At 38.0% G+C, this 21,210-nt stretch overlaps 1 protein-coding gene across 3 annotated transcripts in view; it reads right to left on the bottom strand.

Annotated features, from left to right (window-relative positions):
• The window catches only part of Pcsk5 (proprotein convertase subtilisin/kexin type 5), a 429,480-nt gene that overhangs the window by 298,729 nt on the left and 109,541 nt on the right, over window positions 1-21,210 (bottom strand). For all 3 annotated transcript variants that reach the window (XM_076846064.2, XM_076846065.2, XM_076846066.2), the window contains exons 4-5: window positions 4,143-4,286; window positions 1,533-1,609 (exon numbers count right to left, since the gene is read on the bottom strand). In XM_076846064.2, the coding sequence (XP_076702179.2) occupies window positions 1,533-1,609; window positions 4,143-4,286 (221 nt within the window). The remainder of the gene's footprint in view (window positions 1-1,532; window positions 1,610-4,142; window positions 4,287-21,210) is intronic.

Raw genomic sequence — 21,210 nt, 5'->3', positions numbered from 1 at the left:
ATGTTTGAGTATTAGACTCCAACTCAATGTTTTCATCACTCTGTGTTTTAGGATTTGGCAAAGTGCTATTGTTTTTAGGAGTGCATATCAGGAATGCATATGTAGAATGACAGAAGAACAAACTATATATTGAAATTTATCAGTGTTATTTTTTTTATTAAGACTATTTTTTGAAAAGTTCTAGATTCACAGCAAAACTGAGAGGAAGGCAGATATTTTCCATATTCCCACACATGCAAACCATTAGTGCCTTTTTAAGTACTGAGTGATTCAAGTCTCTTTTTCATTGTTTCATGCTAGTTTATAAATTAGGACAAAAAACATCAGCTCTTGTTGTCTGAAACTCTAACCCCTTGTGTAAAATTCACTCAACATTACAATCTAGACAATAACAATCAGGTCTGAAAGGAAACTATCCAGTTTAATTTAGCCACTTTCTTGTTTTGTTCAGAAGTTCTGGAAAAGTTTATATCAATTTGTATATTAAAGCTTTCACCACAGTCATATTAACTTGGTTGTTAATATTAACAAATAGCATATTTCTACAGCTACTTTGTTAAGACTTCTTTGTAGATGGGGGAAAAAACACATGCATAGTCACGATTTTTCTAGGTCATATGATTTTATCTAAATTTATTGACTTACTTAAATACTACTAGCTGAGGAGTTTCCCCTAGAGGGAAAAAAAAGGAGATTGCAAATAGCACATAATAGATGAGCAGGACCATTTTCCTTACAACTTTTGTGATCCCAGCCTAAAAAAGGTAAATAAACGTTCATATGAAAATATCTAAATCACAGCATTATCCTAGAGGAGCTTTTCAGTAAAAGGGGGGGGGGGCGTTAATTAATGTGATATACTGATTCGAAATACCAACTAAAAGAATCTGGGTTGTTAAAAGTAAGAAAAACAACTCACACTGACTTACTGAGGAATGTTAAAATAATCTATCATCTAATGGATGTACTATTTCATTCGCATTCACTGAAAACTAGTATAGGAACTGGAAAGTGAAAATGGGCCTCTTGGTTGTGGAAGGACATAAGAAAGGCAATGCATTCCCCAGATGGTAACAATTCTTCTAAGTGTTTCCTATATATTAGTGGAAACCTAATCACAGAGAAGAGAGCAAAGGAGAAACAAAATAATAAAGCCCCTGATAACGGCCTCAAATGTAGTAGCCCATCAAATTTGTTGAATTTAGGAGAATCAAGTAACTCTCTTCGGGGGTACTTTTGCCTCTCCCATTAGCACCACTATCTTTAAACAAATGGGGTGAGGACGGTGAGGGTGATGTCCTCCAATTCAATTTTCAAGATATGGAAATGCCGAGCCATTCCCCAGGGTTCTCTCTGCAACCTTTCTTAATTTGTGAACCTCTCCTTTTTATTACTCAGAAACTTTGCTGGAAAGATACCTGTTCATTTTGCAGTAAATTAGGCCCATTGGTTACCAAGCATTTCAAGAACATACTTCCCTTAGCATGAGCAGAAAACCTAACTCCTGACACCACCCTTGACTTGAGCCTTACTTGTTCTCATTGCTTGCATCGTAACGAGGCATTGGGTCCAAGTCATTCCCATTCACATCACAACTTGCCAGAGCATCCTATGGCCATGGAGGAGAGAGCGAGAGAAAAGAAATGGACAATCATTAATTAGCCAGTGACCTACAGGCTCCCACAATCTTAAACACATTTCTGCTGGAGAGTAATTAGGTTAACCAATAACTCATGGTTCACTGGTGTCAGGATGCCTTAGGGAGGGTCTGCTGGTTTAGTAATTATCAATGCTGCATTTTCCCCCTCATGGTGAAGAAGTGTTCAAAACAGACGAAGGAGATCCTGCTTCATTATGCCATCACTGTTCCCAGTGCACCTGGAATGACCCAGGTCATGAAATGTGTGTGTTTCAAACATGTCCTTTTCCACTAAGTACTCCTCAAATACCTGGAAGCAAAGTGATTTATTCTCCAGATTCACTCCCTATTCCTTACTTGAATTTCTGAACTTGTTAACTTCTTTATCATAATTAAAGATTTTAGAAGGCAAAAATTATTCATATATAATTGGCAAGCCAACTAAAAATCAATATTAGATATTTATTCCATTAATTACCTTGGGACCCCTATTAAACATTTGTCTGCATTCAGATATTGTATATCCTATAAAAAAGGAAGCCTGTAATTCAGACTTTACTAATACTCAAGGGCTTTTGGACTAACCAAAATGATGAATAAAGTTTTCTTATGCTGAGGTTACAAAATGAGGATACAGAACCTCCAAAACCGAAGTTAGATTTGTTTGCTTTTAAAAATACTTATGATGGGGTTGGGGTTGTGGTTCATTGGCAGAGCGCGTGCCTCGCACATGTGAGGCACTGGGTTCGATCCTCAGCACCACATAAAAATGAATAAACAAAATAAAGATTTTGCATCCATCTATAGCTAAAAAATATTTTCTAAAAAATACTTATGAAAGGGATGGGGTTGTGGCTCGGTGGTAGAACACTTGCCTAGCATGTGTGAGGCACTGAGTTCGATCCTCAGCACCACATATAAATAAATAAATAAAACAAAGGTCCACCAACATCCAAAAAACATATTTAAAAAAAATACTCCTGAAAAATTTCCAGATACTATAAAGAATTTACTGGATCATTACCATTGTTCAAATTTATACCACCATAGACAGCTTACTTTAAGACGTTTGAAATTTCCTTATGCCTTATGATTCCTAATTTCAATGTTTCCAAAATCTTTATTTTCTGTATTTATCAAAAGGCTCATGTTTCTGAAATAACTTTTAGTGCACAGAACTTGAAATGTTTGAGGGAATTCCGGAAAATATATCACGTGTAAAGCTGGTAAGCTTCTGCTTCCTGTACAAACGGGGCCCTGTAACTGCTCTTTGTGGCCATGAAAGCATATAGGACTCTGCACTGACTCTAATATAACAATTTTAGTTATAAGAAAACAGAGGACTCAAACAGGTTAATTTCTACCTTGTTTTTGAATGAACCAAACAAAAACTGGAACCCAGGTCTTCTGATACCTCCTCTAGTATGTTTTCCCTACTCCCCTCCAGCTCCAACATAAGAACTCAGAGGGAACCAGCACTGCTAATTATACAGGTAATTTTAGAGAATTTTCTTTCGAGGGAAAATAAGAAAAAAAGGTAAAGATTGCAATCACATTAAGTGAAGGCTTTCCATATATAATCAAAAGTAGGTGTCTGTAGGGGGGAACAGCAGCACACAGCAAAATCCTCTGTGCATGTGACAAGAAAGACATCTCTGCTGAAGCATAGGCAGCCACAGTTCTGATTCTGTATCTGACCTTGGATTACTCCCTTCAGTTTTTATGCCTCAATTTCTTTACCCATCAAATGAGGAGATTAAACTGCAGTTCCTCTTAAGCTTCAAAATTCTGTGCTGTGGAAGTGGCTTGAATATAGGGTGAGGATAGCCTGCTGTCACTCATCTCTTTTTGTTCAAAGGAGAACTAAATGAATCTGTAGTTCCTTCCTATGAAGGGAGATTGGCGATTCCTACAGACTACTGAGAGGCTAATCACTACTATCCTTAAAAGAGGAGAGGTAGAGGGGCTGTGATTGTGGCTTAGTGGTTGAGTATTTGCCTAGCACCTGTGAGGCAAACGGGTTCGATTCGTAGCACCACATAAAAATAAAGAAAATAAAAGTATTGTGTCCATTTACAACTACAAAGTTTAAAAGAAAAAAACAGTAGAGGAGCGAAAGAAAGGTACCAGCAAAATAACTTGAGAATAATTCTAAGTCTATTTTTTTTTTCCATAAAAGAAACAAAAGATGTCACCTGGCTGGTTGGCTGAATGCTTGAGAAGAGCAGGTGTTGCTGGTAGCAGATGGTGTTGGTGGTGGACTTTCTGCTCCCTGATTACTTTCTTTTTGTAGGTCACAGTATCAAGAGCACCCAAAAGTAAAAAACTGTTATCTCACGCTTCCTGTACTTTAAGAGCTCACTTTTTACAAGAAAGAAGTAAAACACAGAGCCTATTGTATCTGTTGTTACATTGTTCAGTAGCAATCCCCCTTTCTGATAATCCTAACATGGGTCCTCCTCCTTCCAAGGAGGGGAGACTTCCAACCGCAGCAAACACTCACATAGTTTTGCATCAGATCAGGATGAGTTCTCTCAATGCCATCGTCCAGGATGGTCACCACAATGTTCTTTCCTGTGTATCCTCTCTTCCAGGCTCCTTCAATATTCATATCTGATTGGCAGGGATGTGTGTTGTCACTGCAGTGCTGAAGAAAGAAAAAGACATGGCAGATTACTAAACTGTGAGGAGACAGGGGAATTACCCATTTGTTAAGACAACACATTAAATTAATAGCAATATGGTAGATTGCCTGGTAGCACAGAAGCAGGACTCCTAGCATAACAGGGGAAGATGGGAAAAGAGAGATGCGGGAAAAGCAAGTAAGAAACCTGCCACCAGCTGCGATATGTCTGGTACCATAAGTCCTTTGGAAAAACATAAAAATAAAGTACAACTCAACAATGTCATAAGGAAGATATCATTTATTGTTGGCATGTATTAATGAGTCATAGTCATCGTAGAATTTCATTTAAAAACCCAAACCAGGTAACTGAAGAACATATACTTTTATACTTAGCCAGGCACCTAGGAGCCAATTCAGCCACACTGGAACTCACACAGGTGTCTTTTGTACAGTTAGCCAGAGATGTGCTACTATGAGAAACCCATGAATGAGAAAAAATAACAGGTTTTGCAAACTTCTTTCACTAAATTAACAATGGCTGCTCTACCATAATGTATTGGGATAGACAGACTCAATCAGTAATACTTTAAGAAGGGGGAAAAGATAGTGCAAAGTCCAGAAAAGTGCTCTACACAAAAAAAATGCATGTGAGGGTTTCAAGGAGCAGGCTGTGAAACATGGAACCTTGGTTCATTATGTGCAGAAACGTCATTCTGCAATGGCTACAACGTACATCCATACTGAAAAGGAAATTGAGCCAGCAGCTTTTCCTGATACGATTTACTAGCAACTGTCCAACCCACACCATTGTTCCTTTAAAGTCCGTCTCTTTGAAATATCCCCTCTGAGTGGTGCTGCTTTCCAGGTTCTTAAGGCTCCAGAGAGGAATAAAGGAAAAGAAATGTGCTGCTCTATGATGCCATGGCAACACCAGCCACCCCAGGCCTGTAGCCACTCACTCCTTTCCTCCTGTAACAAAGAGTTCGGCATTTAGGGCTGGCAAAGAATGTCAAGCTTTCTATGCTGTAAGCACAACAGAGACCCGACTGGCACTGATTCATTCAACACACACTTTATTGAGTGCCTACTACAGGCCGTACAGCTTTGAACAAGGTACCTGACTGAGGTCCTTGGCCTAAAGGGCAGAACACAGAAAATAAAGGAGCAAATAAGTGATCTTGGTTTTTCCGTACTTAAAGAGGGTGATATTACGGTGAATGCTTAGGGGTCTCAGTATACTTCTTCAGGTGAGATGGTCAGAAAAAGGACTTCAGTCTCTGAGAAAAGTGAAATGCGAGCGGAGACAAGACGAATGAGAAAGAGGTGGTCTGCCCAAGAACCTGGGGGCAGGCATCCTGCAGGCAGTGAAAAACTGTTATCTCGCACTTGGTGAGAAACAAGGTGATTATTTCTGGAAAGAACAGTACAGAAGAATGCAGCCTAGAAAGGGAGGCAAGGCTGGATCACTGAGGGCTTTGTTGGCCAAAGCTCCTTTCTTTCCAAACCTCTTCCCCGCAAATCGAATGCTAACCAGTGACAGATGCCTCCAATGGTCTTTGACATGAATTTGTTCACTAAATAAGACAGAGTCTTATTGAATGCTATTAATACATTTGATTAGAATAAAAGATTCATTCTACAAAAACAGGGTACCCACATATTCAAGACAGCCATCAGTTTCATAGGGAATAGGACTTATATTTTTATGGAAATTGGCATGTTTTCTTACATCCTCACTTCTGATCCTGACACCTGAAGCTCTGTACATATATGCTTTGCTATCTACTGATCTGAAATTCCTTTCCCTTCCTTCCTTCAGTTTTCTGGACACAACTCTGGACCCACCTCCTTTCACAAAGCCTTCTTTGGCTATTTTATCTTTTCCTCTTCTTTGACCTTAGGAACACACACGTGTGCCCATGCATACATACATGCATGCACACTGCTCTACACAACTCAACTTCTTCTAGCTAAATTCCAAAGAACTATTGATGGTGTGTGAATTCTATCTCCCTGACTGAATAAAACTAAGTCTAATCTAGGATTTTCGAAATACTGGTTAATTACAGATCAGAAAAGAGGGCATATTCTCAACTTTACTTCCAAGCCCAAAGCTGCCATTACACTGACTGCTTTCACCTCTTCAGAGACACCCAGCCCCCTAATGCTCTGTTAACAGAATGATCATAAACAATGGTGTCAATTTCTGAAATACCTACTTTTTTTCAGAAGTCTGACTCTGGCCAAGAGTGTGGCCTTTCCTCACCAAATATTTTAATTTAACACAAAGCAACCTTGACAGGTCTCCATTTCATTTTCTTTTCAAAACCTACTGTGACCACCTGTACTATCGATTGTGACAGGGAGTGATGTTAATGTGGCCAAGAGGTGGGCTGGAGGAAGGAAATGCACAGGAAGTGGGTAGCCCACAAATGTGATAACTGTCCTGGGGGGAGGGACGCTGCCTGAAATTGTAATTATGAAAACAGAAGAAAGCCAGTGTCTATGGAAAACATGTGTGTTAAAAGTGAAGCAACTAGTTTTCCTTTTTCCACCTCTGCTTTTATTGAATCTGATTTTACCATTAAATATTCTGGTACCACATTTTTTTTTTTCAATAAATCCACCACCATGGTATTAGTCGGAGGTGAAGGAGAGGAAATATCTCATGGATAAATTCACTTAGATGATCTTATACAGCAGGTGGCCCAAATATCAAAGGTAAAGAGTTAATCAAAGCCTAGAGTGCTTCTTGCAAATAAGCAATACATAAGAGGACACTTAAATCAGAACACATAAATGCTCGAGGTGAAATTTGTTTGATTTTTGGTGCTAAGATTGAACTCAGGGTAGCTCTACCACAGTTACATCCTCAGTCCTATTATTTTTAATTTTATTTTGAAACAAAGTCTCATTAGGTTGCTAAGGTTGGCCTTGAACTTGCGATCCTCCTGCCTCAGCCTTCTGAGTTGCTAGGATTATGGGTATATGCCATTGCACTCAGCAGAACCTTAGACTTTTAACACATTTCCAGTGCTCCAGGCTTCCAAATGTGTTTCTAATGTTGTTTCATGTACCCAAGATATGTAGAGAGGAAAGACTATGGAAAATACTGATGTCTCTCAAAACTGACCAAAGACAGGAGTGAATTCATCATTTCCTTAACTGTCTGATTAAAACGGTCTTTAAACTGAACCTTATTCAGTTGCCAGGAATCCATGTGATGGCAGCCACCCAAAGGTAGATGAAACACATATGGGCCACGATTCCCTCATTCATGGTCAACCACATTGAGAAATGACTCCTGGGGTTGGAACTAAAGACTGGCAGCTGAAACTGTGTTGCCATCTATGCAGCCCCATAGGGGCCAGTCAGGAACTTCAGAACATTGACAATGGGGAAAAAAATATGTATGTCTACAGGATATGCAAGATAAATATAGTAAATGTATGTACCTTCAATTCTGAATAATGTGCTATATTTCAATAATGATCTATGCCTAGAAGATGAAGTATTTAGAAACAGCACTGGGAGTAAAAAACAAAATATCCTGCAGAAACAATGGCTGCACCAAGGTCTCCCACTTTCTTACCCATAAAAGCTTTTATGCCTTTTAGGAATGCAATTTTAAAGAGCTGATTCTGTAATTTTAAGAAACTGGCTTTTTCCCTCCCAGGGTTACGAGCTATTCTGCTTATAAATGACTATGGGCGAGTCCACATCTCTCATGTCTTCATAAACATTCTACAGTGTTTGTTCAATGAAAGAACAGTTTATTAAACACCTGTTATGTTCTCGCTATCGTTTTCTTTAGACTAAGGGGAGGGGAAAATATTCAACATCATTCTTTTTCAACTTCCATAAGTTCTGAAGTCTGAGGGCTTCCAAAGAACAGCCCTTTGGTGGGGGTGGCAGGATGAAGGGGTGCTGTAGATTAAACTCAGGGCCTTGTGCATGCTATGCAAGCACTGTACCACTGAGCTGTTTAGTAGAGTTGGTGTTTAGTACACCTCTGGCCCTCAAACTACCATTTGTATGCTGTCAATATCTGCTAACTTTTAAAACATCTGCTGTTCATTATCATACAGTAGCTCATAAGACTGCATCCCTGACTATGCAATATTAGTAAGAAAATAGAACTACATGCACAAAAATCTGTTCCAAATACAAATTAAGAACAAGTCAATTCAGCAAAAATATATAAATATATATTTGAAATTTTTCATAAAATTGGAGCTTAAGAGATGTAGAAAATAGAATTGATATTAATTATTAACATATTTGCAGTGGCCTGGGCTTCTAAGAATGTGAAAATATAACTAATGTCTACTAGGTCCTTACCATGGCCAAGTATTTCACTAATCAGTGTATGTGGATAGCACCATTGAAGACTTAGAACAACCATTTGAAAGGGGTGTTTTCATTATATGCTTTCAACAGATAAAGCAAATGAGACTTAATCAATCTATGTAAAGTTCTGTAATTCAAATGTGTGGTCAATAGTGGAACTGGAATTCAGACTCAAGCCATCTGACATCAGGGCACAGGACTATGGAAAGTCTTAGGCAAAAAACTGAAACAGAAAGGGCTTAGAGCAGGTCAAACATTCAAATGATGGGATAAGGAGTGGACGTCGGAGAACACATCTCCAGTAATCAAAAAACTGAAACCCCACTGGCTTTAGCAGGATGACAGTGCATTCGAGGGACACAATAGAATATAATCAGATAAGACTTTAGAGATCTTCTACGTTTTCCTTATTCTTTCTTTCTTTCTTTTTTTTTTTTTTTTTTTTTTGGTACTACAGCTTTCTTAGGAAATGCCAAGTTTTTATATGACTACTTTCACTTGTTTAATTCAATGACCAATGACATGTTAGCACACCTGGACTTTAAAAAAAAAAAGTAGCTCCTGGGCTGGGGTTGTGGCTCAGAGGTAGAGCACTTGCCTAGCATGCATGAGGCATTGGATTCAATACTCAGCACCACATTAACAACAAAAACCTAAATAAACAAAATAAAAGTATTGTGTCCATCTACAACTAAAAATATTTTTTTAAAAAGCCCTCATTTATATTGTTTCCCAACTACCATGGTATAAATACTCACACTGTGACTAGTTGTAAAGCAACACAATCACACAATTCCTGAATGTGCAACACAAATCTTCCATGAGCTGTTAGAAGGTGGGACCATCATAGCCCTGGAAGCAGCCCACTGTGGGTTAGTTCTGCTCCATTTCTGATGAGATCGACATCTGCTTCCCAGTACTTGGGAATCGCTGGGAAGCACCTAAGCTCAGCACTCCCTTTGTGTTTTCAGGCAATTATTTCACTCCTTCTCATATTTGTTTGCAAAAGTCATTCTTAAATCTTTCTTTCTCAAGTTTACCTAAACCTTTGTGAAGCCTCTGAGTCTTTGTGAGGAAGGTCCTAGCTGATGGGCTCTCCATCAGGTATATGGAGCAGACACCCTGGGTCTCCAAAACTGTAGATGTGTACAAGTTCATGATAATCTATACTAAGCTTGGTTAGGGTCTGAGTTTTTTACCACTATCTCTACAGGCCAGTTTAGTAGACTTCAAATCACAAAAATGCCCTGACCAAAACAGATCTAAAGATAATTGTTCAATGTGTGGATTATGCAGAAATTCCAAGGGAGGCTAGTATGTTTCAACAACACCAACTCCAACAGAGCAGCTAAGGATGTGAGCTAAGGGAAGCAGGCAGAGGAGAGTTTTCATTCCACCTCTACTTCTTTCCAGCTTCAAGATCCTAAAAATCCCAAAACTGATCTGTCCTTTGAACACACAGAATAGTCATGAAGGTGAGAGAAGACAAAGTATAAAACAAATAGCTGCTGTTGGTGTGTTCGTGCTGTGGCTGATGACAGCACGTGCATGGGAGTCATCATAATTTAGGGAGAAAAACCTTAGTTGAAAAATTAAATAAAATAAAAAGGAGAGATAGTTTATTGTAAAAGAACAAGATGATTTTCCTCATTGTCTGGAGAGTTACGTTAGACAAACTTGAAAGGGTAATTGATCTGTTTGTGAAAGATAGCAGGAATGACCTTAATGTTCGGGGTCTTGAGCTAGGTTGGGGGATGGAGAACAGGGTTGGGGTACACAAAGAAAGAACAATTCCAATTGCCTTTGTTGTCAAGATTGGTGCCTCACACCAATCATCCTGTTTTACCCCATATACTGACATAGTATTTCAGTTCTGCTACAAGCATGGTTTCCACCTACTATAATACAGGTTTGTTTGTTTGTTTGATTGGTACTGAGGATTGAACTCAGGGGAACCCAACCACTGGGCCACATCCCCAGCCCTTTTTGTATTTTATTTAGATACAGGGTCTCAGTGAGTTATTTAATGCCTCACTTTTGCTGAGGCTGGCTTTGAACTCGCAATCCTCCTAGCTCAGCCTCCTGAGCCACTGGCAGTACAGGCGGGTGCCACCATGGCCCACCTACAATAAGTTTTGACAAAGGATCATTTCTCAAGTTATAAGATGTTCAGTTTGTCCCTCATAAAACCAAGGAAACATCAAAAAGTAGTGGATATTGGGAGAATGAGGCTATGGTATACATGATATGCTTATATACAAGAAAACAGAATAAATGCAGTTCCCAAACTCTACTTAATTGAGGATCAAGAAATTAAAGTGAAGCTGGCAAAGGATAGCCGGATGGTTTTTAGATTGAGTTAAATGGACGTTTCCATTTTGTGATCCTCTGAATCTTTCAAAATCTGAGCCCTCTTGAATTAGAAACTTGCATTCTGAAAGGTACTTAACACAACCAATAAGCCAACATGATAAACCAAAAAATATGTCTATCTCCTTTAAAGAAGTTTTACATGTCTCATATCAGTGTTTGGATAACTGGTTTCAGTTTTTTCACCTGTCCATGATACTAATGGGTAACTAGCATCTCTAAAATTTAGGGGGCATTGTTTGGTACTAAGAACAAACTTACCCTTTTACATGTATAGCCTTCTGCACCTGCCAAGTTCACATTATTATCAAATACCTCAGGTACAAAAACAGAGTCAAGTTTTGGCAATCTGAGTTTGAAACCTGTGCATCCTTCTCTAACTGTGATTTTTCCTTCTCACCACATGTAGGTCACTCTACTTGCCACAAACACCGTTCATGTTGTCAAGAACTCGAAGTCTAGTCCATGTTACAGACAAACAAGCTATTATAAAAGCACATGCTAGGCATTATAATGGGGGTTGTCAGGGTACTTTAGGAACATGGAACCTAGTCAGAGGGAAGTGTGAGAAGACAGAGAAAACAGCATTGAACCTAAACCCTCAAACATGACTTAACTCAAAAAAAAATGGCAAGGGAGGGAAGAAGAGGCTGTGTTCTATCCTGGAAAAGGTATGCACTAATCAAAGACAGACTGAGAGTCAACAGAACTAAAAAAAAAAAAAAAAAAAGTACTCTTTATGGTTTAGATAGGTGGAATCTACCAAAAGCTCCTGTGGGAGACAATGCAAGAAAGTGTAGAGGTGAAATAACTGGATTATGAGAGCTTTAACCCAATCAGTGCATTAATCCCCCTAGTCACCAGGGATCAACTGGTGACTGTAGGCAGGTAGGGTGTGGCTGGAGGAGGTGGGGCCAAGGGGTGTGCTTTGGGAGTATATATTTTGGCCTTGTTAAGTACAGCTCTCTCTGCTTTGTGGTGTGATTTATTGAGCTGCTTCCCTCTACCATACCTTTTCACCATGATGTTATACCTGGCCTTAAACTCTTAGGAATGAAGTCAGCCATCTATGGATTAAGACCTCTGAAACCATGAACCTCCCCCACAAAAAAAAATTTCTTTTGTAAAATTGTTCTTGTCAGGACTTTTGGTCACAGCAACAAAAAAGTAGACTAAAATAGTATTGCTGGAGGGTGCAGAGCGAAAGAGGTGATGTGGAAATTGAGAAAAACACAAAGAAATAAGACAGAGAGGCACATAGGGAGTGCTTCCCACAGAGCCAAAGGTAAGCAACATGTGAAATTATCAGTTTGAGAGAAGGAAAGTGATCCAGAAAGGTAAGAGAAAACAGTCCATCAAGTTGGTGCAGCTTATCTAGAAGAGAAATGCTGGCAGAACATGTGGGGAAGAAAGGCCACGGGGACCCTTAAAGGTATCAAATATGTGATGCTAAAGCATATACTCAAATCCCCTGAATTCAGCAGGACATTTCAAGTCCAGTGCATTTTTGCTCACCTCCTAACAATCTCTGACTAGACATGTGTATTATCTTCCCAGTGAAATTAAAAGGCACTTGGAAGGGAGCCTGTGTTATACATCTTTAAATCTTTAGAGTTCTCATAAATGAATTCAGCAAAGGAGCAGGATATAAAATTAACCCCCATAAACCAATTGCATTCCTACATATCAGTGAAGAATCAACTGAAAGAGAAATTAGAAATCAACTGAAACTATTCCATTGATAAGAGCCTCAAAGAAAATAAATATTTGGGAATCAATCTAACAAAAGAGGTGAAAGATCACTATAATGAGAACTACAGAACAAAACTACAGAACACAATTTGAAAGAAATTCAAGAACTTAGAAGATGGAAAGGTCTCCTCTGCTAATGGATAAGCAGAATTAATATTGTCAAAATGGCCATATTACCAAAAGTGTTATACAGGTTTAGTGCAATTCCTTTTAAAATTCCAATGACATTCTTCATAGAAATAGAAAAACCAGTCATGATATTCATTTAAAAAAATAAGAGACCCAGAATAGCTAAAGTAACCTTCAGCAAGAAAAGTGAAGCAGGAGGCATCACAATACCAGACTTCAAATTATACTGCAGAGCTATTGTAATAAAAATGGCATGGTATTGGCACCAAACAGACAGAAAGACCAATTGTACAGAAGAGAAGAAACAGAGACAAACCCACATAAATACAGTTATCTCATACTAGACAAAGGTTCCATAAACATACATTGAAGAAAAGATAGCCTCTTCAACAAATGGTGCTGGGAAAACTGGAAATCCATATGCAGCAATATGAAATTAAACCCCTATTTCTTAAGCTGCATAAAACTCAACTCAAGTGAAATCAAGAATCAACAAATGGGTTGTATCAAACTAAAAAGCTTCTTCACAGCAAAGGAAATAATCAAGAACATGAACAGAGAGCCCACAGAATGGGAGAAAATCTTTGCCACCTTTACCTCAGATAGAGCATTAAGTCTCCAGGTTATATAAAGAAGTCACAAAACTTAACACACACACACACACACACACACACACACACACACACACAAATAACCCAATCAATAAATTGGCAAAGGAACTGAACAGACATTCACAAAAGAAGAAATATGAATGGTCAAAAGTATATGAAAAAATGTTCAACATCTTTAGCAATTACTGCAATACAAATTAAAAGTACACTGCGATTTCATCTCACTCCAGTCAGAATGGCAATACCAAGAATACAAGTAACAATAAATGTTGGCAAGGACGTGGGGGAAAAGGTACACTAATACATTGTTGGTGGGACTACAAATTGGCTCAACACTCTGGAAAGCAGTATGGAGTTTCCTCAGAAAACTTGGAATAGAACCATCATTTGGCCCAGTTATCCCTCTCCTTGGCATATACCCAAAGGACTTGAAATCAGCACACTAAAGTGACATAGCCAGATCAATGTTCATAGCCAATCCCCACAATAGCTAAGCTATGGAATCAACCTAGGCGCCCTCTGACAGATGAATGGATAAAGAAAATGTGGTACCTATACACAATGGGATATAACTCAGTATATTTGGATGTGAGGTGTTCCCAAAGCTAACAGATGAGACAATGCAAGAATGTTTGGAGGAGAAATGATTGGGTTATAGCCTTAACCTAATTGGTGTATTAATCCCCTGACAGGGGAAGCTGTAACTGAAGAATGTGGCTGGAGGGAGTGGTTTAGTGGGGGCGTGGCTTCGGGGTATATATTTTGTATCCGAAGAATAGAAACTTTGACTCTCTCTGCTTTCTGATCATGATGTGAGTTTCTTCCTTCTGTCATAACTCTCTCACCATGATGTTCAGCCTTGAGAAATGGAGTCGGACTTCTATAGACTAAGACCTCTTTAACTGTGAGCCCCCTAAATAAATCTGTTCTCCTTTACAGTTTTTCTGGTCAGGTCTTTTAGTCACAGGGGTGAAAAAGCGTACTAAAACAGCCAGCCATAAAAAAAGAATGAAATCATGGCATTTGTAGGTAAATGGATGGAACTGGAGACTATCATGATATGTCAAAATACATTCTACTGTCATGTATAACTAAAAAGAATAAATAAAAATATTTTAAAAATATTTAGAGTTCATAGTAAAAATACTCAAAAAGTCAGGAATTTATCTTTATTTTAAGGGGTGTGATGGTTGATTTTATGTGTCAATCTGATTGGGTTAAGGGATGCCCCAACAGCTGGTAAATACTATTTTTTGGTGTATCTGTGAGGTTGTTTCCAGAAGACATTAGCATTTGAACAGACAGACTGAGCAAAGTAGGGCTGCCCTCACCAACATGGCTGAGCATCAGCCAACACCTTGAAGGCCTCCATATAATAAAGAGTTAGAGGAAGGTGAATTTGCTTTCTGCTTGAGCTGGCACATCCACCTTTCAATGCCCTTGCACATCAGTGCTTGATTCTTGGGCCTTCGGGCTTAGCCTGGGACTTACAACATTGGTTCCTGTGGTTTGCAGGCTTTTCAGATATGGAGTGGAATAGCTTTCCTAGGCCTCCAGCTTGCAGACAGCAGGCCAGGAAACTTCTCAGCCTCCACAATTACATGTCAGTCACTCATGCTAAATCAATCTATCTGCCATCTTTCTATCGGCCCACACACACACACACACACACAACACATACACACAGTCTTGACTCTTTCTTTGGAGAACCCTGACTGACAAAGAATTTTGAGAAAAAGGGCGGAAGTGAATTCTAAGGTAAAGCATAGAAGAGGATGACTGACATAGTTGACAAATAATGCAGATAACAGAAAAGGTACAAATAAGATCTAGAAATCTTCATTTTCTGCATACTGGCTCATGATAGGGCACTTGCTTTTTCTCTTTGCCAATGAAAAGATTCATGAAAGAACACAGAAAGTGTGCAGACTAAAGCCTTCAAGAGAATCACATAAGAGATGACATTAATTTGGGAGTGCTGATTATTCTATGTGCCACTAATAGTGTTCAATATGGTTGGCATACAAAGTCAGAAAAGGCGGATGTGGTGATGCACACCTAGAATTCCAGCAGCTCAAGAGGTTGAGGCAGGAGGATTGCATGTTCAAAACCAGCCGCAGCAACTTCATGAGGCCTTAAGCTACTTAGCAAGACCCTGTCTCAAAATTATTAAAAAAGGAGGGGGCCCTGCTGGGGATATGTCTCCGTGGTTAAGCATCCCTGGGTTCAATCCCTGGTACTAAAAAAAAAAAAAAAAAAATGAAATCAGAAGAGATGTGACATGGTGCAGGTGAGTTATTACCCTATTACAGCCCTGTGAGATATTTCTTCTGGCAGGAGAGGAGCTGAGGGGTGCAGGAATCTATTTTCTTTGGAAGAACACAGGGCATGATGATAAAATAAACATTTCCCAATTCTTCTCTGGTTTTCTGTAAATGGCTCAATTTGAATATTGTCTTTCCTTATAGTTGTGCAGCAAATTCTTCTGTGAGTTGAAGAGAAACTTAGTTTATCAAATGAGTTTCTTCTTGGCTATGAATCAAGAGCCAGATATTTCTTAATATACCACTCTCTCCGTAAATAGTGCAACTGGTAAATTAGTAAATGGTGCTTGCTTAGGGATGATCTCAATTAAAACGTTTTCCTTACGTGCCTATTAGCCACGAAACAATTCCTATGCTGAAGCTCATGAAAATGCATTTTAGAAGCAATGGAGTTGCATTATTTTAATAATTATAGGAACATTAACAGGAAGCAACCCTCATTCTTTTCTAATATGTAATATCTTCATTTACGTTGTTTACAAAATTCTGCTCACACAGAACTCTTCATCCTCTCGGTCCCCTCTGCATAAATCTGCTCAGAAACTCCTGCGTTGTTTATTCCAAGGGCTCCGAACTGGTGCTAATAGAATGGAGAATGTTTTCCTTTCTTTAAAATGAGCAGAATGCACTATGTTCTGGAAAAGTACAACCAACTGGCTTCATAACTCAAAAGTCCTACTACTTTTATTGTTTTCAAAGTCACAAAAGAATTTTTATAACACAATGATAGAAAACAACCTTTTTCTTCCTTCTTTTCTTTTTTTTTTTTAATTGGTTCTTTTTAGTTACACATAACAGTAGAATCCATTTTGACATAATTATACGAGCATGAAATAGATCTTATTGTAATTCAGACCCCAGTACCTCTCCTTCCCATCCCCTCTCCCTATCCCCTGCTACCCTCTCTCTATTGATCTTTCTGCCATTTACCCATATTTATTTATTATTTGTTTAAATGAACTTCTTGTGGTTGTGGTGTATTCATACATGTACACAGGAAAGTTGTATTTCTCCTTTTCTTATCCCCCTTCCTCCCCTTCATTTTCCTTTATCTAGTCCACTGAACTTCTATCCACCTACCCCTTATTTTAGGTTGCCTCTACATATCAGAGAAAAAATTTGGCCTTTGGTTTTGGGAGACTGGCTTAACACGTATTCTCCAGCTTACCAGCAAATGCCATAATTTTGTTCTTCTTTATGGCTGAGCAATATTCCATTGTGTATTTATATCACATTTAACTTACTTATTTGTTAATTTATTTTACAGTAGAATGCTTTTGACATATTTTACACAAATGAAGCACAACTTCTCATTGCTCTGGCTGTACGTGGTGCAGAGTCACTCCAGTAGTATAATCATACAGGTATATAGGGTTATAATGCCATCTCATTCTACCTTCCTTCCCATCCCCACAATCCCACCCCTCCCCTGACTCCCCTCTACACAACCAAAGTTCCTTCATTCTTCCCTATCCTCCTGCCCCACTATGGATCAGCATTCACTAATAAGAGAAAACATTCGGCTTTTGGTTTGGGGGAACTGGCTTATTTCACTTAGCATGATATGCTCTAGTTCCATCCATTTACCAGAAAATGCCATAAATTATTCTTATTTAAGGCTGAGTAATATTCCATTGTGTATATGTACCACATTTTTTTAATCCATTCAGCTAATGAAGGGCATCTAGGTTGATTTCATAGTTTAGCTATTGGAATTGAGCTGCTATAAACATTGATGTGGCTACACCACTGTAGTATGTTGATTTTAAGTCCTTTGGGTATAAACCATGGAGTGGGATAACTCATTAAAGTGGTGGTTCCATTCCTAGTCTCCCCCTCTCCCAGGAATCTCCATGCTGCTTTCCATAGTGGTCGCACCAATTTGCAGTCGTACCAAGGATGTGTGAATAATTTATCATTACTTGGATTCTTGATAACTGCCATTCTGACTAGAGTGAGATAAAATCTCAATGTAGTTTTAATTTTCATTCTCTAATCCCTAGAGATGTTCAACATTTTTCATGTATTTGTTAACTGTTCATATATCTTCTTTTGGGAAGTGTCTATTTAGTTCCTTTCCCATTTATTGATTGTGTTATTTGTTTGGTTTTTTTTTTTTTTTTTTTTTTTGGTGTTAAGTTTTTGAGTTCTTTACATATCCTAGAGAATTATGCTCTGGCTTAGGTGCATGTGGTAAAGATTTTCTCCCATTCTGTAGGCATTCTCTTCATGTTCTTTATTGTTTTCTTCGCTATGAAGAAGATTTTTAGTTTTATTCCCTCCCTGTTTGAGTCTGTAAACAAGTCAGGATGGTGGCACCTCCCATTTATTGATTTTTGATTTTACTTCTTGTACTTTCAGAATCTTCTTACGGAAGTCATTTCCTAAGCCTATATGGTGGAGTGTTGGGATACATTTTCATCAGGCAGGTGCAGGGTTTCTGGTGTGCTTCCTAGATCATTGATCCACTTTGACTTTTGTGCAGGGTGAGAGATAGGGGTTAAATTTGAAAATAACCTTTTCTAATGTTGGAGACACTTAAAAGGTTGAAGAAGGGACCTTTGAACATCATTTGGAAATACCTGAATATGACTAATATCATTCATGTATATTACTTCACTAGTGACAATATTCTTATGGAAAATAATGTCAGAGGCAGCAATTTTTAGGTAAAGAAACAATCCATACTTCCATTAAATCAACAATGAAGAACAAGAATATGCCTATATACCATCTTCCAAACCTTCAATCATTCTGCAGTCAAGGTTTGACAACATAATTATTATCTCACAAAGATGGATGAATGAATGGATGGATAAATGAACAGTCCAAAAGAGAGACAAAGAAAGAAAAAAATAACACACACAGGTTTACATTTTAATTTCTATCAAATTCTTATTGAAGGATGTACAACTTTCTGGGACTCCATGAAACTTCTGAACAATAAAGGCCATTTGAAGTTCACGAAATCAACCTCTCAAACTAATAGCAACTGATAGATGAGGTGCTCTCAAAGGTTATTTTAAATCAGAGCCAAGTCACAAGGTATCATGCTTAAGAAGTGGACATGGAGGGATAGCCAAGGAAGAAAGGATCAATCAAGTGCACACCACAGTGAGGTGGTGTGTGTTCCGGTGATGCTCATGTGATGATCTGAGAGCCCTGTCCTTCCCAAGACTAAGAACCATCCCAACCTCCCTAGTAGAACACAGTTCAACCTGGTCACACTCAATAGTGGTTTCCTTAATTTTTCTTTCATAAAAAGACACTCAAGTAGCTACCCTTAAAGGGAAAAATATATATTGATTATTGCATTTAAGTTATATACAAAAATAAAGAGGAAATGGAACTTCAAATGGGTGTTTATTTTTCAACCAATACCTAATGATGAGACTGAATCAAGGAATGAGAAAATATGACCTACCTTTACAAAGTTTATGTTCAGAGTGGGGTAAAAGAATAATAAGAAAATTGGCAAATAAGGCTCACAATATAATTAAAAGTCATGATATTACCTATAAAAGAAAGTTTTAAAAAAGATACCGTCGATGACCTTAAAAGAGAATTGTTATTGCATTTATCACCTCAGTTCTTTGCAATTTTGCTATTATTGAGCTGACTTTTTATTCAATGATCCCCGAAACTTCATTATGAATAGAGGCTTTTATAGGTATCAAGCAATAAACTCCAGCATTTAAAGGACAAGTTAGAAAAAAATTGAGGTTCCAGACCTATTGCCATTTAAAATTAAAAAAATAAAACAAAGAACATTTTCACATTTCAAATAAAAAATTAAAAACAAAAAAATTTCCAATGGAAAAACAACCCCCAACAGTAAAGAGTGTGATATGCTATTACGGTGATGCAGCCACAGAAAACCAAATGTACCCACAGCAAAAAGAAAAACAATCTCAAAACTCTGACAATCAGCAAAATCAATTCAGATTGCAACTAAAAGACTCCTTTAATATTATTCCTTCCAGACTGAGTAAAAATAATGATCTGAGTCTACCTGACATCTTTGCTTTCATTGTCCTTTGAAGATGTATGTTAGTGTAAAATCTACAAAGTTGCTTGGAAGGAAAAGGAAACATTTTGCCAAAAAACGCCCCAGCTTTCTTCTACAGTGGTGCATAGTAGAGACTTCAGAAAAGATAAAAGATTGCATAATATGTTTGATTGGTCACTCAATAAAGGAACCTACAGAGAAGATTGACTTTTCGACCCTGCGAGGTTTTCTCCAGAACCTGAAGTGTAATGAGCAAGAAAAGTCAGTTTCACCCTACACTAGCAAATCTAATTGCCAGTGTTTTTCTTATTAATTAAAAAAAAAAAGTTGAATTCTTTCAAGAATGTAACCAAAAAAAAAAAAAAAAGTACTTTAATAGCAACCAACAGAATTTCTTCTGAATAATTTCAGAAAAGTAGCTTTCCAAACATAATGGCACACCTTTATTTACAGGGTGGTAAGGACACTGAACTTCTTCTTTAGCCACTTACTCTTGCAGCAGCATATTCCTGCTCAAGGGCAACACTGCTCCTGTAACCTGAGTCACATTTTTTTTTTTCTATTCAGTAATGAAAGGAATAATGTTAACATAATTAAATTCAGCACTAGGGAGAGCTTCCTTAGAGCTGCACCCCCAGGCCTACATACATATTTTACAAGAGCTTCCCAAGTATCCACTATCTTCTCTATCCAATTAGCAAGCTCTTTATAGGGAACTAGTATAAATACTTCACAGACAATCGTGGTTCAAATCTTCCTGATGCCACACAGAGGTGTCTTTTCTCTGCTGACTTAGAACAGAGCTTTACAAAGTGGAAAAAGGGAAGTACACACTACATTGGACTTTCAGCATTCCAAATAGCTTTCATTAGACTAGCAAAAAAACTGTGTATCCCTTTCCTATTTTGTTCTGCAGCATCTTGTTTTTCAATAGAGGGGAAGAAAGTGCAGAGCAAACTTTAAACTGATTGTTTTATAAACAAACAAAAATAACTGAAACTTCCTTTAAAAGAATGGGTTTAACCTATACATTCTTCTTTTCTTTTCTTTCTTTTTTTTTTTTTTAATTTTTTTTGGTACTGGGGATTGAACCCAGGAGTGCATAACTACTGAGCCACAACTCAGCCCTTTTTAAAATTTTATTTAGAGACAGGGTGTCAAATAGTTGGTTAGAGCCTTGCTAAATTGCGGAGGCTGGCTTTGAACTCTAGATCCTCCTGCCATGGCCTCCCACACCACTGGGATTGCAGGCATAGGCCACTGCACTTAGCTACCTACACATTCTTATTAAAAATTTTATTGACACAATATAATTATAAAATAGTTGGATTCATTGTTATATATTTGTACATACACAAAATATGACAATATTATTTGGTCACTTTCATTCCCTAGTATAT

Source organism: Callospermophilus lateralis, chromosome 2 (genome assembly GCF_048772815.1).
Source record: "Callospermophilus lateralis isolate mCalLat2 chromosome 2, mCalLat2.hap1, whole genome shotgun sequence".
Classification (NCBI taxonomy): domain Eukaryota; kingdom Metazoa; phylum Chordata; class Mammalia; order Rodentia; family Sciuridae; genus Callospermophilus; species Callospermophilus lateralis.
This window is presented reverse-complemented; position numbering and strand designations above follow the sequence as displayed.